Source organism: Aquarana catesbeiana, linkage group LG02 (genome assembly GCF_042186555.1).
Source record: "Aquarana catesbeiana isolate 2022-GZ linkage group LG02, ASM4218655v1, whole genome shotgun sequence".
Lineage (NCBI taxonomy): Eukaryota > Metazoa > Chordata > Amphibia > Anura > Ranidae > Aquarana > Aquarana catesbeiana.
In genome coordinates this window covers 13,236,730-13,255,627 of record NC_133325.1, presented here as the reverse complement: position 1 = coordinate 13,255,627, position 18,898 = coordinate 13,236,730, and the positions used below count along the sequence as shown (strand labels likewise).

Genomic DNA, 18,898 nt, shown 5'->3' with positions numbered 1-18,898 from the left:
GGACGACTGGTTGCAATCAAGTTGTTGATAAATAAGAAGATCTGGACAGCTGCACACCGGGATAAACAGATTAAATTCTTCTTTTTTATTTGTAAAACAGGAACATAGGGTACATGAGACACCACTGGAGTGGTACAGCTCAACAGCTGATGTGTTTCACACTTATACAAAGTGCTTACTCATAGCTTGGACCATGTGATATTTCAGTTTTTCTTTTTTTTTTTTAAATCAGAAAATTCTTTATTGAGCCACAAAAGACAAGTTACATAGTAGACAGTCAAGCATTAAATATGACATCATATATGTTGTGAACTCAGATCATTCAGTGCTTTCTTGACCATGTGTATGCAATGTAAATAAAGATTGTTACAGCAGTGGCATCAAATAGGTTTTACATTTATATAACAACAAACCGTATTGCGTAAGAGAACAGAAATTCTCCCACCCAACACAGCTACCAGATGACAAACTGGTCATCTAACCATAAACCTTGCTCCTGGTCTGCACAATTAGGTTCAGTCTCCCGGGTACACAGCATAAATACACCAATTACCGCCTCTGTTAAACAAGCAGTATACACTTAAGCTTGAAATATTCTGTGCATAATTAATTGTGGGGGTGCCAATCCCGGGGAGTCCAACCAAGGTTGCCATATAGAATTGAATTTTCGAGATGCATTTCTATGCTGATATGTTAGATGTTCTCTGATAAGGATATAATTTACCTGTTCTATCCATTGTTTTTTGGTTGGAACATTTACAGATAGCCAGAATCTGGCCACCAACTTACGGGCCAGATATAATAATCTGATTATTGCTATATTATTAGGAGGGGGGTATATTTCTTCATCAATTGCTCCCAAAATACATATCAGGGGATCCAAGGGGACCCTAATTTGAAATACTGATGAAATTGTATCGGTAACATCGCCCCAATAATGGTGTAGTTTGGGGCAGCGCCACATCAAATGAATCAATGACCCCTCCTCTCCACACCGTTTAGGGCACAAGGGAGAATCCCTTCTGCCCCATCTATGTAATTGTATTGGCGTACGATAAGCTCTGTGTAGCAAGAATAAATGCGAAAGTCTATGTGTTTGTGATACAGAAGTTAATGGCCCTGTCTGAAGGCATGTGTCCCAGATATCTTCGCTCACCTCTCCCAAGTCCTCTATCCATCTACGTCTGCATGGTAAATTTGCAGTGTCTTGTATAGCAGAGAGCAAATGTGAGTAAATGTGAGATATAAGACCCTTTTTTTCCTGACCATAGAAAATGTCATTTATTAGGGGATGGGTAACAAGTACAAGAGCAGCTGACCGGCTTTGAATCTGAAGGGCATGGCGTAACTGGAGATATCGGTAAAATTGATGTCTGGGAAGCCCAAATTCCGATTGCAACTCCATAAAGGGTTTTAAAATATTTTGGTGAAATAATTGAGAAATATTATGAATTCCGGCATTCCTCCACAACTGGAAACCCTCCAGTTTATAGACTTCTGCTAGATTCGGATTGTTCCATAGAGGGGTCTCTGCTAGGAAGCCCAGAACTTGTAATTTAAATTTGACAGTAGACCATAATTTTTTGAGAAGAACTATGGTGGGGGCCGTTTGTGGCAGGTGTAACAATCCCGCCTCCAAAATTGCCAGCACCGATGTATTTAATGTTCCAGTTCGCAGCATGCTTTCAACCGAGTCAAGATCGTTTAGCAATCCAAGACCACTCAAATGTTGCAATTGAGAGGCATAAAAATATAGTTTAGGGTTGGGAACCGCAGCTCCACCCCGATCTTTACCATACTGCAAGGTGGAAAGACTTATTCTAGCAACTTTTTTCCTCCAAATTAGGAATCTAAACAACGTCTCAATACGATTAAACCACTGACGGGGTATCCATTGTGGAGAATTGTGCATAATATATAGAAGCTGAGGTCCCCAGACCATTTTGATTAAATTTATTCTACCAATTACCGATAAGGGGAGCTTACACCAAGTATTGCATGTCATTTGAAGTCTTTTGAAAAGAGGTAGTAGATTATCTTCTAAGTATTTTTTTGGGTTGACTGACACATGTATTCCTAGATATTTAAATGAGGAGACCACTTTAAGCGGTCTTGCACTAACCGGCAGATCAACCATTGGCTCATCTACCGGAAGAATGACGGATTTACTCCAATTAATGGAGAATCCCGACAATGAACCAAAATGTTGTATTATCTCCATCACATTCGTAAGTGAAGCCTCCACATCCCCTAAGTAAAGTAAAGTGTCGTCCGCATAAAGAGAGATCTTATCAGAAATTGGGCCTCTGACAAAGCCCACAATAGACTGTGAGGATCTTACCACCTCTGCCAGTGGTTCAAGGGCCAGTGTGAATAGCAGGGGTGAGAGTGGGCACCCCTGCCTTGTACCTCTAAAAAGAGGAAATGAATCTGAGAGATCACCATTTACGCGGATCCTAGCTGTGGGGGCCGAATACAGCAGCTTAACCCATTGAATAAAATTATCTCCTAAACCAAAACGCTTCAAGGTTTCCCATAGGTACGGCCATTCGATGCTGTCGAAAGCCTTGGCAGCATCCAATGATAGTATTGCTCTTTTGCCAGGATTGTCGACAGGGATCTGGAGATTAAGAAAAAGTCTTCTTATATTAAGGGCTGTGGATCTCGACGGGATAAACCCGGATTGGTCCCTATGTACCACTTTGTGTATGACTTTAGCAAGTCTTGTGGCCAGCACCCTTGCCAACAATTTAACATCTGTTGTCAATAAAGATATGGGCCTATACGAGTCAGGTAGATGGGCCTCTTTACCAGGTTTAAGGAGAAGAACAATAATTGCTTCATTCATGGATTGGGGTAAACTTCCTATTTTTTTGGCATCTTCAAATACTTCCTTTAGGTGTACTATTAGAGTTTCAGAGTAGCGCTTATAAACCTCCGCCGGCAAGCCATCCGATCCCGGAGACTTACCAGGAGAGGAGAGCGCCAACGCCTCCAGGAGCTCCTCAACCCCAAGGGGAGTGTTCAACTGTGCTACGTCCTGAGGCGGGAGCTGCGGTAGTTGGCAGTGATCTAGAAAAGAATTAATTTCTAACGGGGTAGGATTGACTTTTGTGGAGTACACATCAGCATAGAAATCCCTGAATGTGGATAATATCTCAGTATGGGAAGAAACCAGAGTGCCCGATGAGCTCATGATTGATTCTATGTGGGATGATCCCTTTTGGGAGCGTATCATCATAGCAAGCATATGCCCTGTGGTTTCTCCCTCCTCAAAATATTTTTGTTGAAGAAAAAACCTTTTCTTTTCCGCAGTGGTTAATATCAAATGGTTGGCCATATGCTGAGCCTCAAGAAAATACCTCTCGGTGTTCTCCGAGGGGGATTCGATAAAGGCAGATTCAGTCCTCTTAACCTCTTTCAACACAGTTTGTTCCCAGTTCTTGGTCTCGGTCTTAATGGTGTTAATAGATCTGATAAATTGGCCTCTCAGAAATGCTTTTAATGTGTTCCAAAAAATTCCCGGATTAGATGAAGGTTTGTTAAACCTAATGAAAGATTCTAAGTTATCAAAAATGGGATCAGGCGCGGGAAACAATGACAACCAAAAAGGGTTGAGTTTCCAATAGTTCCTCTTTAGAACACCCGATGTGGAAATCTCTATGCATAGGGGAGAATGGTCAGAGACAGTTCGTACTTCATATTTTGTAGAAGTTACTAATGGGAGCATCAAATCATTACCCAGACCGAGATCAATCCTGGAGAGACCTTTATGTGTAGCAGAGAAACATGAATAACATTTTGTCTGTGCATGACTCATCCTCCATACATCCCTCAATCCTAGTTCCGCAATGAGGCGGGCAAAGGACGTTTGTCCTCCCCTCACCCCACCCAAAGGGATCTTTGCGGTCATTTTGTCCAGCTCTGCATCTAAATAGTTGTTAAAATCCCCAACAATAATTGCTGGTATCCCCGGGTGTTGTGAGAGGAAGGAGGCCAACGTCTTAACGACTTCTATCGAAAAGGGAGGTGGTATATATATATATATTTCCAATAATACATTGTAACCCATCTAATGAACATACCAGAAAAACATAGCGACCGTGAGGGTCAACAATCGATAATGTATGAGTAAAACTTATATTTTATCAGAATACTGACACCCCTAGCATATGAAGAGAAGACAGAGTGAAACTGAACGGTAAATAATTTTGTAGAGAATGGGGATTCCTGAGCAGGTAACATATGTGTCTCCTGAAGACACACTACCGAGGATCCCATGCGTTGAAGCATATGCAATACAGCTAGGCGTTTCACTCTGTCTCCCAGGCCCCTAACATTCCAACTAGCAAGCATTATCTGTTTAGCCATAAAGCATTAAAACGTAAATAAATGAAGGTAAGTTATATAGGACACATAGAGAATGCTCCAGAGAGCCGCCATTATTATGTCGAACAAGACCATAGAAATTAGGCAGTCTTTGGTGTAGCTTCTTCAGGCCAGGTAAAAATCGTTGCGGCAGTACCAGGACCAATGAAGTAACCGTGTCCCTGGGGACAAAAATCAAAAAGAAAACAACAGAATAAAACAGAAACTGTAGCGTCCACGAAGGACCCGCAACTGGGGGGGTAAATTCAGTAGCCGGCTTTGAAGAGCCAAAAGGCAACAGGCCTTGATTTACTTGCGTAGACTTAGCTACCATCAATAAACTGTCCGTGCGGTATCCTCCGCCTTGAAGCAAATATTGCCATCTTGTGACTAGAACTATTATGAACGGATAATTATTGCACCATCATTGCTTAATTAAAAGAAATTTTTCCTCTCAGAGTATAGGGAAGGGTATTGGTCTTCAGGTATTTCTGCGTCTTCTGCCCAGATCTTCTCGTAAGGATTTTTCCTCTCTGTCCAGCCATTGCACCGCCATCGCGGGCCTCTCAAAAAAATGCACCTCGTCCCTGGCTACTACACGAAGACGAGCCGGATAAAGCATAGAATATTGTAATTCCAGAGAGCGGAGTCTCTTTTTAATATCATTGAACTGGGCCCTCTGCTTTTGTACATCAGCCGAGAAGTCTGGAAACAGTGATATTTTGGAATTTTCAATCACCAGGGCATCTCCCAGAGTGCGGGCTTTTGATAGAATTATGTCTCTATCTCTGTAATGAAGCATTTTGAAAAGAAATGCTCTAGGAGGATTGCCTGGGGGCAAGGGCCTAGATGGAACCCTATGCGCCCGCTCCACTGCAAACATAGGGGAGAACGAGTCTTTCCCAAATTTATCCAGCAGCCATTTTTCAATAAAATCAACCGGATTCCTGCCCTCCATTTTTTCAGGGATGCCAATAGCTCTGACGTTATTTCTGCATAGCCTGTTTTCTAAATCATCGAGTTTCGCAGCATGTTTAGCTACCATTATTTGTTGAGCATGTGTGTCCCTTTGCATGGGGGCCCAGTCATCTTCTATGATGCTAATACGTCCCTCAATGGCAGAGGTCCGATCCCTTAATTTTTGCATATCCTGACGCAGGAAAGACATCTCTGTCTTCATCCCCTTAACCTCTGATGCAAGTGCCGTGATAGAGAGATTACCGCTCCATTGCCGTTCGTTTCTGGTAAGTCCCATGCTTCAGACTGAGGGAAAAGCTTCTGCACGGCCTCGCTGTGTTTCGCTGCAGCCGACTTGAATGCCGCGCCGCCATCTTGGGCCTCGTGGTCCGGAGCGGAGCGGACTGTAGAGCCGCATCTGGGGTGTTTAGCAGCCATGCTGGTATGTCTCTGTGAGCGGGCGATCGTAGCTGGTGTACCGGGGGGTAGTCTGGTGCAAGGTTCGGTCTGTCAGCAAAGATTTGCAGGATTTTTGTGCGGATTTTCAGCGGAGCTCACAAGATGTGCGACTGACTACATCCGCTGCCAAGCCACGCCCCCCCAGTTTTTCTTTTTTAATAAATCTTCAAAAATGTCAACAATTCTGTGATTTTCTGTCAATATGGGGTGCTGTGTGAGGAAAAAATGAACTTAAATGATTTTAGCAAATGGCTGCAATATAACAAAGAGTGAAAAATTTAATGGGGTCTGAATACTTTCCGTCCTCATATATAGCTGGTTGCTAAGAAGGGGGCCGGGAAGCTGTCAGCTGGCTTCCCGCTCAATGTACAAAAAAAAAAATGCCGGCTAAAAAAAAAATTGTGGAAAACAAAAACTGCATGGGGTCCCCCCAGGTCCATACCAGGCCCTTGGGTCTAGTATGGATTCAGAGGGGGGGTACCCAAAAATCCATACCAGACCCTTATCCGAGCATGCAGCCCGGCAGGTCAGGAAAGGGAGGGGACGAGCGAGCACCCCCCCTCCTGAACCATACCAGGCCGCATGCCCTCAACATGGGGGGATGGGTGCTTTGGGGCAGGGGGGCTCTGCACCCCCCACCTCAAAGCACCCAGCCCCCATGTTGATGGGGACAAGGGCCTCTTACCAACAACACTTGTCGGGGTTTGTGGGCGGGGGGCTTATCGGAATCTGGAACCCCTCTTTAACAAGGGGGCCCCCAGATCCCACCCCCCATGTGAATGAGTATGGAGTACATTGTACCCCTACCCATTCACTAAAATACAGTAGACAGTTTTTGACAAGTCTTTTATTAAAAATCTTCTTCTTCTTCTCTGCTTCTTCCTCTGGTCTTCCTCCATCTTCTCCCGCATCTTCATCCTCCGGTCTTCTCCTTCTCCCCCTGCTTCTTCTTCCGCTCTTCTTCTGTTTTCTTCTCCTGCTCTTCTTCTCCCTCTGCCGCCACTCCCGCCGGCGTCCCTCCTCCGATGCTGCGTCTCGCTGATCTGTAGGCACCGATGTCCTGCATTTCTTAAATAATGATGGGGGCGTGGCAATCGGATTGCGTCATCCGGAGGCCAAGCCCCCTTGTGACATCACGGACCCATCATGCCCCGGGCAGTGATGTCACAAGGGAAAATTGAGCTGTCAGTGTGGGCAAGAAAGGCCAATAGCCTTCTCATATATGTGAGCAGAAAGATGCAGTTGCTGTTTTTTGTTACGTCAACCATATGTAGTTGCAATGTGTTATGGGCCTCTGCCAACACCCCGTGAGATTCAGAGGACGGGTTTGCTATATGTTGGGATCAGCCTCTAAGGACTGTTCTAGTGTAGTTTGTATAGCCCTCCCAGTCAATCGGTAGTGTTTGATACGTGATATGTAAGAACCCCACACTACTGCCTTAAAGGCATCCCATAGTGGCCCTGTAGCCGTGGTGCCGGAGTTAGAGGTCCAATAATTAGGCATATCAGTCGGGATGGAGTCGTGGATTTCAGGCGTGGAGATCCAGAGGGGACTAAGCCTCCAGGCCTGAAATGTGGGCCTGTGACCCAGAGTCAAAGTTACCTGTACTATCGAGTGGTCAGACACCGTCAGAGAGATATAGGCAATAGACCGGACAAATGGAAGGAGGTCCCTGGTGGTCAGTGCATAGTCCAACCTGAAGAGGGTACAATAAGATTTAGATTGGCATGAGAAGGTTTTAACAGTAGGGTATTGCCAACGCCAGAGATCTACATATCTATAAGTTTCACACCACTTGAGGAACAACTTAGATTCAGACAATGGAAGTTTCAACCTATCCAGAGCCGGTTGTAGTACTGAGTTGAAATCTCCTACAAGGAGTGTAGGGCACAGTGGCAGGAAGGAGAGCTTCGTTCTCAGCTCAGTAAACACTGCAGCCTTGATCGGAGGAGGGATGTAGACTGAGACCAGCAACATAGGAACCCCATGTATAGTAGCATGTAGGATGAGAAACTGGCCCTTGGGATCAGTGAGTACCTGGTCACAGGAAAAGGGCAGCCCCTTCGCATTGAAACAGACAAATATGAAAGGAAATTCCAATACCTATGTTATTATTAGTTAGTTAATTTTTTGGATTTTCATTCTTTAGAATTTTCGGATTTTCAAATCTCCGAACTTTTTAATTTTCTAATTTTTGTTTTTGGAAAAATTTGTTAAACGGATTTTCGTTAATTCGAATATTTCCAAACAAATTTGTCTAATTTATTTGAAAAAGGGATTTGGAACGAAACCAATTGCACATGTCTAATGAAAATGTAAGGTTGTACACCAATGCATTTTAGGGGCTGTTAATTACTAGACATGTGCACACTGAAATATTTTGTTTCGGAATTTCGTTTTCGTCCGAAAAATACATTTATTTAGTTACTCCCGAAATTCGTTTTTATTTATTTAGTTTCGTTAAAAAATGCATTCGTCCGAAAATCTGAAATAATTAAGGTCTAATCTGTCATTGAAGCCTTATGGTGTCGGTTGAATGTTCTAAGAAGATTAGACGGAGCAGCTAAACTGTACGACGCCGCAATCGTACATTTCCGGTCGAATGCTCCGCCTACAAGCTATAGTAGAATTCTAATGTTGTATGACACTAGTAATAATTATATTTATTAATTATTATTACTAGTCAACCAACATTAGAATTCTTCTATCGCCTATGGGCGGAGCATTTGACATAAATGTCAACTCGCGGCGACTGCTTCGTCGAATCTTCATGTCAAATCTTTTCTCTCTATGTCGAATAATCTTGGACTAATAGAGTTAGGTTAGGCACATTGGACCTTTTTTGCTATTGTCTCTATAATGTTGAATCTTTTCTCTCTATGTCGAATCTTTTCTCTCTATGTCGAATAATCTTGGACTAATAGAGTTAGGTTAGGCACATTCGACTTTTTTTGCTATTGTCTCTATAATGTTGAATCTTTTCTCTCTATGTCGAATCTTTTCTCTCTACGTAGAATAATCTTGGACTAATAGAGCTAAGGTTAGGTACATTCAACCACAGGTTCGATGGATCGCTATTGTCAGCATCATGTCGAATCTCCTATCTATATCGAACTGTTGTCTCAACGAAAACGAAAATAAAGCATTTGTTTATGTCGGATCTGGATTCTGCACGTTCATTATCATTTGTTAAAACGATAACGAAAATACCCGAAATTCGGACGAAAATGCATATGGACGAAAACGAATGCACATGTCTATTAATTACCCTTTCACTGGGGCTTAAATGGTGGGAAGGAATAGTAGAATCTTATTGGATTTAGCAGTGGAATTAATCTTGGATTAAACAAGGCTTTAACAGTTTTTTCCCCATTAGTGTATTCTTCTCCTACATTCCCCAACCTTATTTCCAACGTGCCCTTTTTGAGGCAGTCTACATCACAGGTTTTACTCCACACCGCAAAATGAAATTGTGTTTGAATCTAGTGCCTTTGCCCTACTCCTTCCAATATTGTTATTGGTGTGTCCCCACTGAGAAAGATTCAGCCTATTTGTTCCAGTGACCATTGTCACCTAGACAGAAAGTGATGGGAAATCCAACATTTTATGCAGCGTACACACAAGCGGACTTTTCTATCGGACTGGTCCGACGGACCGAGTCCGGCGGACAATCCGATCGTGTGTGTGCTTCATCGGACCTGCAGCGGACTTTTTCTGTCGAAAGTCTGAGGGACTTTAGATTTGGAACATGCTTCAAATCTTTACGTCGTAACTCCGCCAGACCCAGAAATCCGCTTGTCTGTATGCTACTCCGACAGACGAAAACCAATGCTAGGGCAGCTATTGGCTACTGGCTATCAACTTCCTTATTTTAGTCCGGTGTACGTCATCACGTACCAATCCATCGGACTTTGGTGTGATCGTGTGTAGGCAATTCTGTTCGTTAAAAAGTCCGTCGGAAGTCCGTCAAAAGTCCGTTGAAAGTCCATCGAAAAGTCCGCCCGTGTGTACGCAGCTTTAGAGTTGTCACCAGCAGTGCTGGGACAATGTCCTTTAGCGCCCAAGGCAAAAAGGACCAAAGTACTAGATCTGCAGTCTGTTTAGTTCCGAATCGAAATTCTGATGATTTTTTCGTTATTTGGATGTATTTGAATTTCTGAATTACAATAGTAACGAATTTAAACAAATCTGAAATAACGAAACAAATTTTCAATTTGAAATCGATTCAAATCAAAATTTGAAATTGATTTGAATCGAATTCGAGAAACTTATTTGAATTTGAAATTGAATTTGAAAACAAGAATATAATTAAATAGAATTTAAAATAAAGGAATGGAATAGAAGAATAGAATAGAATAGGAAAGAAAAAAGAATGGATTAAAATAGAACACAATAAAAAATAATATAGAATTTAAATTAAAGTAGTAGAATAGACTAGAAAATAGAGATAAACAAAAGAGAATAGACAAAAAAAAGAATAGAATAAAAAAAAATTAAAAATAATAAACTAGAATAGAATAAAAAATAAAAGATTAGAACAGAAAAGAATGATGAACGCTGCAAAAAGTTTAATACCGAGGAAATGGAAGGAAGCATAGAGCCCAAAAATTAGAGAGTGATTTGATAAAATAGAAGAGATATATAACATGGAACATCTAAGATTTAGCCATGAGAATACAAGAGAGGGATCCATTAAGAGATGGGAAAAGTGGAAAAAGTTTAAATTAACAAAGAAATATAGTTAGATTAAGATTACTTAGAGAAGAGGAAAAAAAAGGGTCTAGGAGTGGGGTGGAATGGGGGGGGGGGGGAATAAGGATAGATAAAGGTTTGGAAATAAAATGTGTTAATGTATATCTCTATTGAGTAGGGAAGATGTTTTTATTTCTTTGTGTATGACAATTTTTTTATAAAATAAAGAATAAAAAAAAAAAGAATAGAAAAGAATAGAATGACATAGAAAAGAAAAGAATAGAACAAAAAAGAATGGAGTAAAACGGAACAGAATAGAATAGAAAACAAAAAAATAGAACAGAATACAAAAGAAAATAGAATAGAACAGTATAGAAAAGAATAGAGGAAAACAGAACAAAATAGAATAGAGAAAACAATAGAATAGAAATTAATGAAATAGAAAGAATATAACCATCTTCCAAAATTCAAATTTTGAATAGAATAAATTCAAATTTGAATAGAATAGATTAGAAAAGAATAGAATACAATGGGAAATAAGAGAATAGAATACAACCATCTTCTGAAATTCAAATTTTGAATAAAATAAATTTGAATTCAAATAGAATTGATTAGAATGAAAGAGAATAGAATAGAAAAAATTGAATAGAAAAAAACAATAGACTAGAATAGAATAAAATAGAATATTACTGTCTTCCAAAACTCCAATTTCGAATAGAATAATATGAATTTGAATAGAATAGATAATAATAGATTAGAAAAACATAGAATAGAATAAAATAGAAAGAATATAACCAAATTTAAATTTCAATTTGAATGCCAATTCAAATGGAATTTGAATTGAATTTGAAAACAAACTCAATTAAACAAATTCCAAAAATGAATACGCCCTGGTTCACATTGGTACGATTTGACATCAAATCGCATGTCAAATCGGCGGCATTTGCCGGCAATGGCACCATCCTAATCGGTGCGACCGATTTTAAAAAGTAGTTTCTGTACTACTTTTTGCAATTTGGGGCTGCGATTTATATTGACATCTGTGCAGAAACCCGCACAGATGTCTCTGAAATCGCTGCCGAAATGTGAACCTGGGCTTAAACAAATTTAACTAAACAAAATTATTTAAATAAGGAATCAAAACAAATGTATTCATTCTGCACAAAATACACTCCTCCAAAAACTCCCTCAACACCATAGGTTGCAGGTCCTCATTTTTTTTGTGCCCCTCTCCTGTTGAAATGCCCAAGGAAGCCAACTCTTAAGTCAATCCCTTGGCCCGGCCCTGATCACCAGAACAGGAAAAGGAGTGGAAATCTTCCAATTTGGATTTCCCATCACTTTAGAGAGATTTTTGTCTCACCTTTTATGACTCTCCAGGAAAGCAATTGATAGGAATTCTCACCAATGGCACAGAATTATAAAAAAAAACCCAGTCAGTGGAGCATACCATGTTTCCTTTTCATAAAAAAAAAAGTTTTGGTTTCAGATGTACTTCAGTAGACATGGGCTGAACTCCCGAACAGGAGAAAAGTTCTAAAATGAACGGCGAACCCCATTGAAGTCTATGGGAGCCAAACAGCAAAAAGTTCTTATTTTTGAAGGCTTATATGCAAGTAATTGGCCATAAAAGGGGTATGGGGGTCTGGGTACTGCCCTGGGGGACAGGTATCAATGTAAAAAAAGTTTTTTAAAAACAATATTTTTTTTTTCAGGAGCATTGATATTAATGATGCTTAAAAGCACACCAATTTTTTTTTAAATTCCTTTAAATAAAGTGCCTGGGGGGGTTCCCCTTAGTCTGCCTGTAAAGGGGTGCATTTGTAGCACATGCAGTGCCTTGAAAAAGTATTTATACCCCTTGATATTTTCCACATTTTGTCATGTTACAACCAAAAACATAAATGTATTTTATTGGGAATTTTTGTGATAGACCAACACAGTGGCACAGTGGCACATAATTGTGAAGTGGAAGGAAAATGATAAATCGTTTTTAACATTTTTTTTACAAATAAATATGTGAAAAGTGTGGGGGGGGCATTTGTATTCAAGCCCCTTTACTCTGATACCCCTAACTAAAATAAAATGGAACCAATTGCCTTCAGAAGTCACCCTATTAGTAAATAGAGTCCACCTGTGTGTAATTTAATCTCAGTATAAATACAGCTGTTCTGTGAAGCCCTCAGAGGTTTGTTAGAGAACCTTAGTGAACAAACAGCATCATGAAGGCCAAGGAACACAACAGACAGGTCAGGGATAAATTTGTTGAGAAGTTTAAAGCAGGGTTAGGTTATAAAAAAAAATATCCAAAGCTTTGAACATCTCATGTTCAATCTATCATCCGAAAATGGAAATGGAGTATGGCACAACTGCAAACCTACCAAGACATGGCCGTCCACCTAAACTGACAGGCCGGGCAAGGAGAGCATTCATCAGAGAATCAGCCAAGAGGCCCATGGTAACTCTGGAGGAGCTGCAGAGATTCACAGCACAGGTGGGAGAATCTGTCCACAGGATAACTATTAGTCGTGCATTCCACAAATCTGACCTTTATAGAAGAGTGACAAGAAGAAAGACATTGTTGAAAGAAAGCCATAAGAAGTCCAGTTTGCAGTTTGCGAGAAACCATGTGGGGGACACAGCAAACATGTGGAAGAAGGTGCTCTGGTCAGAGGAGACCAAAATTGAACTTTTTGGCCTAAAAGCAAAACGCTATGTGTGGCGGAAAACTAACACTGCACATCACCCTGAACACACCATCCTCACTGTGAAACATGGTGGTGGCAGCATCATGTGGTGGGGAGGATTTTCTTCAGCAGGGACCGGGAAGCTGGTCAGAGTTGATGGGAAGATGGATGGAGCCAAATACAGGACAATCTTAGAAGAAAACCTGTTATGCCCCGTACACACGAGCGGACTTGCCAACGGGCTAAACTCCGTCGACATGTTCTATATCTGAGTCCATCGGAAATGCAGACAGAATAAGTCCGATGGGGAATACACACAGATGGAATGTCTGTCCAAAAGCTCCCATGGGACTTTTTCTGTCGGAAAATCAAGCCGCGTGTACGGTGCATAAGAGTGTGCAAAAGACTTGAGACTGGGGCTAAGGTTCAACTTCCAGCAGGACAACGACCCTAAACATACAGCCAGAGCTACAATGGAATGGTTTAGATCAAAGTATATTCATGTGTTATAATGGCCCAGTCACAGTCCAGACCTAAATCCAATTGAGAATCTGTGGCAAGACTTGAAAATTGCTGTTCACAGACGCTCTCCATCCAATCTGACAGAGCTTGAGATATTTTTCCAAAGAAGAATGGGCAAAAATGTTCCTCTCTAGATGTGCAAAGCTGGTAGAGACATCCCCAAAAAGACTTGCAGCTGTAATTGCAGAGAAAGGAGGTTCTACAAAGTATTGACTCGGGGGGGCACCATACAAATGTACCCCACACTTTTCACATATTTATTTGTAAAAAATGTTGAAAACCATTTATCATTTTCCTTCCACTTCACAATTATGTGCCACTTTGTGTTGGTCCATCATATAAAATCCCAATAAAATACATTTATGTTTTTGGTTGTAACATGACAAAATGTGGAAAATTTCAAGGGGTATGAATACTTTTTCAAGACACTGTATAGAACATGCTGCAGCAAAAATGACATTTCTAAAAAAAAAAAAAAAAGAGTCAAATCACATGTAAAATGACTCACGGTTGCAATTGCCGGCACCCGGATATTGAAAAAAGAAAAAACAGCGTGGTATCCCCCCCCACTCCATACCAGGTGAAAAAAAACTGGTATGAAAAAAAAAACAGCGTGGGGTCACCCTAAAAGCCATACCAGACCCTTTATCCGAGCATGCAGCCTAGCAAGTCAGGAGAAGGGGGGGCTTTGGGGCAGGGGGGCTCCTGAACCATACCAGGCCACATGCCCTCAACATGGGGAAGTGGGTGCTGTGGGGCAGGGGGGCTCACTCTCCCCCACCCCAAAGCATCTTGTCCCCATGTTGATGGGGACAAGGGCCTCATCCCCACAACCCTTGCCCGGTGGTTGTGGGGGTCTGCGGGCAGGGGGCTTATCGAAATCTGGAAGCCCCCTATAACAAGGGGACCCCAGATCCTGGCTCCCCCCCATATGAATGAGTATCAGGTACATAGTACCCTTACCCATTCAACAAAAAAGTGTACAATAAAATGGAAACAAGAGGCACTTCTTGACAAATCCTTTATAAAAAAAAAAAAATTGTGTCCCTCGATGTAAATCCATCGTCAATCATTTGGCCCGCTGACCCGAAAAACAAAAAAACACTCCACCTTCTAGGACAGCTGCCCGTCGAATGCCTCCTCTGCGATTTGACAGTTCTTATGTAGGTAATAGTGGGGCCATATGCCAACAACACCTGGTGACCACACTCCCTTCTGACATCACCGGCCCAGCATGCACCAGTTCATGATGTTACTAAGGGGGGCAGGGCCACCAGGTGATGCTGCCAGGTGGCTCCGCCCTTACCTATATAAGAGCTGTCAAAACGCGGAGGAGGCATTCGGTGGGCACCCATCCTAGAGGCGGAGCGTTTTGTTTTTTAGTTTTTTTCGGGTCAGCAGGTGGCATGATTGACAACGGATTTACATAGAGGGACACTATTTTTATTTTTAAATAAAGGATTTGTCAAAAACTTGTCTTTTTTTTTTGTTTTTATTTGTTTTGTACACTATGGTGAATGGGCAGGGGTACTATGTACCCGATGCTCATTCACATGGGGGGGGGGGGTCGGGATCTGGGGGCCTTCTTGTTAAAGGGGACTTCCAGATTCTGATAAGTCCCTCGCCTGCAGACCCCCACAACCACAGCTCAGGGTTGTTGGGAAGAGACCCTTGTCCCCATCGACATGGGGGCAAGGTGCTTTGGGGAATTTCCAAATAACAAAAAAATGTGTTTGAATTTCGATTCGGAAAGAAACAAACTGCACATGTCTATTACTGTGGCCCTTTTTGCCTCGGGCAAAAGGACAAGGATTTTCTATCACTTTCTGTCTAGGTGACAATGGTCACTGGAACAAAGCACACCCCCCATGTTGAGGGCACGGGGCCTGGTATGGTTCAGGAGGGGGGGGGCGTTCATTCGCCCCCCTTTTTTTGACCTGCCAGGCTGCATGCCCAGATAAGGGCCTGGTGTGGATTTTGGGAGGGACCCGACCCCACATTTTTTTTTTTCAAATGCCACTTTTTTTTCCCATTTAGCTGTCAGCGGGGAAGCCCATTGACAGCTGATCACTCATCAGTTGTTAAGGACGCCGCGGCTGGCTTCCCAGCCCCGCTCCTTAACAACCAGCTTACACTGCACCCTGATTAGGCAGAGCTTTGCCCAATCAGAGCACAGAATGCACTGTGCAACGCTCAGTGCATTGCAGGGTGTTTGGCGGGGCAAAAACCCTGTAAATTTGGGTGTTGGGCGAACAGCCAATTGTTCGGCCCAAACTCCTGCTCGGGCCGAACCTTTCACCCAACGCTATACTTCAGCTAGAAATTTCTACAATTTCAACAAGTTATGGCATGGTTGTATTATCCTGTAAATTTGGGGGATGTAGTTACCATTTTTAACAACATGGGCATATTTTTTCATATATCAGGGTGGGGTTTGGGTCAGCAGGATTTCCACTTGTTAAAAATGGGGAGGAGCCTGCAAACATACAAGGGTTCTTTTTTTTGTCTGAGGGTGGGGTTTCAGTAGATTGGGGGTAGTGCTCAAAGTTGACCCAGTTTTACATTTTGGAGGGTTTGCAAAGCACAGTGTGTGGGTTCGGTTATGTGAAAGGAGGCCGCATTTTTCATCGTATTATTTAAATGGTTTGCAATTTCATGTTTGTATTTCAGGCGAGAAGAGAAGCAGCCCCGTGTGCACTTCTGGTAAGAGAACTAAAAACTTATATTTATTGTACCTTATATAGGGATACTGTATGTGCTGAGAGTCGGGTCGTTGTTCAGACCAATCCTCCCCATCAGAAGGGATCATGTGACCAGATGCCTAGGCACTGCAGTATATGTCAGAGCTAAATAAATGTATAATAATAGTATGTGACTGTAGGGGGACATTAGAGTGTAAATTCTTTTTATTAAAAAATAATACAAACATACAGCTCATTAATAAAAACATATTTACAGAAAAATAAACAACAACTAAACAAAAACAAGCGTGCTTACAAGCATGCAAGTAAAGTAAACCGTTTCCTGACAAGATAACAAGATATTAAGAAACACATTTTAATGACAACAAAAAAGAGACTACAAACCCCGAACCTCAACTTAAACACAATCCAGGCTCAGAAACCTTTTGAGATTTAATCGCCATCAGGATGTGATTCCAAAACCTCCCCATTAACCCCTCCCCCCACATCATTCACCCCAACTTCCACATCATTCACCTTGCATTCTGCACCAGCCACCCTCATTCCCTTTCCACCTCCCCCTCCACCATCATCTATTCCATACCTCACTCCACCCCTCGGTGTCTGCCGACCTCCAGCCGCACTTCTGCCATGCCGAGGAGGAGGGGTTGGCACCACAATACATTCTGGTCCAGCACCCTTCGCTGCCTTCACTACACTAGGAGAAACAATAGGTGTAGACACAGACTTGACAACCACACTTTCTGACACTGACTGAGAGACCACAGACTGGGGGGACACTGACACCACAGAGGGCCTCACAGACACAGATTCTGATGGGATAGAGACACTAGGATCCCCTGGTACAACCTCTGCCAACCTAGACTCTTCTCTACCCAGACAGAAGAATTCCTCCACTAACTCCGGCTTATTGTGCAAAGTTTCAGGGCACCAACTATAAGGGTGACCAACCTTATCACATAGGGTACATTTAATGATGTTACAGTCCCTTGCCAGATGCCCCAGTTCCTGGCACAAAGAGCACTTCTGTTCTGGCACTTAGAGGAGAAATGTCCCTTGACTTCACATTTAGGGCAAAGCTTAGGTTGACCAGGGTAGAAGACAGTAATTCTATCTCTACCAATAAAGGCAGAGGAGGGCAAATGCTGGACCACATTCTCACACACACTCAACCTCATTGATACCGACCACCCACCCGTCCAGATTCCTCTATCATCCACAATCTTTTTTAGGGGACACAGCGTTTCACCAAACCTCCTCAACCAGACCCATAAATCCTGGGGGGTATAGACTCATTCCTTGTCAGGATAGTCACATTTTTTATCAAGGGCTGTCTTGAAAAAACTTTGGGGACAAGCCCCTTCCAGTCCAGCTGGCCCCCATATACATGCTCAAACCGCTCCCAAAACAGATCCAGCTATTCTGGATGTACAAACGATAAATCATATTCATAGGAACCAGCCAGACTGATAAAAGCATAAATATCCTCCGCCTTAAAACCCATGTCTAGGATCCTATCCACAACCACCCTCCTGATAGGTGAAATATCTCCTCCTTCCCACCTGAGCTGTACCACATTCCTGCGTTTAATGGAAGGTGTGTTAGGTGAAAGTCACACAACTGGCTCCCTTCCACCACCAGTAGCATGACTTTGTCCAGACACAGCCCTAACATAACTCCTATCCATAACTGGGACAGATGACACATTAACTGGTTGCATAGGAATATTAACTGGCTGCATAGGAACCTCTGAAATCTGGTTTGGTAAATTACCCACCACTTGATCCTCCCTCCTCCCCTCCAGCACAACAGTTCCGCTCACCATAGTCCCAGAAGTACCACAGTTACCAGCAGTCCCATCATTGAGTAAAGTCTGTTTAGAAAAAACATCAGTTGTTTCATCGTTCATACGGCTCTCCTGCTCTGCAATTTCAATGTTCATGTGACATTCCTGCTCTGCACTGTTAGCGTCCATGTGGGACTCCTCACAGCCAGCAGAAACTTCTCTGTCTGGATACATGCCATCTCTTCCTGCATTCCCATGATTTTCATCTGATGAGTCGGTGCCACTCAAGGGAGATTTCATTTCTGTAATGGTCTGTAGCAATCCACCATTTTCCTCAGCCTCCTCCTGGGATGACCCAGGCCGCTGGGGAGGGAGGGGGCAGATACTGACTCAGGTGTAACAGATCCTGAGACAGGAGTAGTACTGGGGCCACCATGTGAAGCCACTTCCTTACCCCCCATCCATACTGTTGCCGTTGCTATGGCACCCACCCTCTGGCTGGTACTGGCACAGGCACTTTCCTTCATCTGTTAAAATCTCTCATCATTCTCACACTTTTCGCTGAACACACTGCTGCTCTCCTTCAGAGAGGCAACCAACTTCTCCTGCTTTTTTAATGCCTCCTCCAGAGACTTCAGCTTGGATACTTCCCTGTTACTGTTTCCAGACTTACTATGCAGGGATTTATTTTTTCTGCGATCTTTCATGACAGAAAGTTTCTGTT

At 42.5% G+C, this 18,898-nt stretch overlaps 1 protein-coding gene across 1 annotated transcript in view; it reads left to right on the top strand.

Annotated features, from left to right (window-relative positions):
• Positions 1-18,898, top strand: part of LOC141129607 (ecto-ADP-ribosyltransferase 5-like) — a 45,575-nt gene that overhangs the window by 10,516 nt on the left and 16,161 nt on the right. The window contains exon 3 of the mRNA XM_073617706.1: positions 16,357-16,389. Coding sequence (XP_073473807.1) covers positions 16,357-16,389 — 33 coding nt within the window. The remainder of the gene's footprint in view (positions 1-16,356; positions 16,390-18,898) is intronic.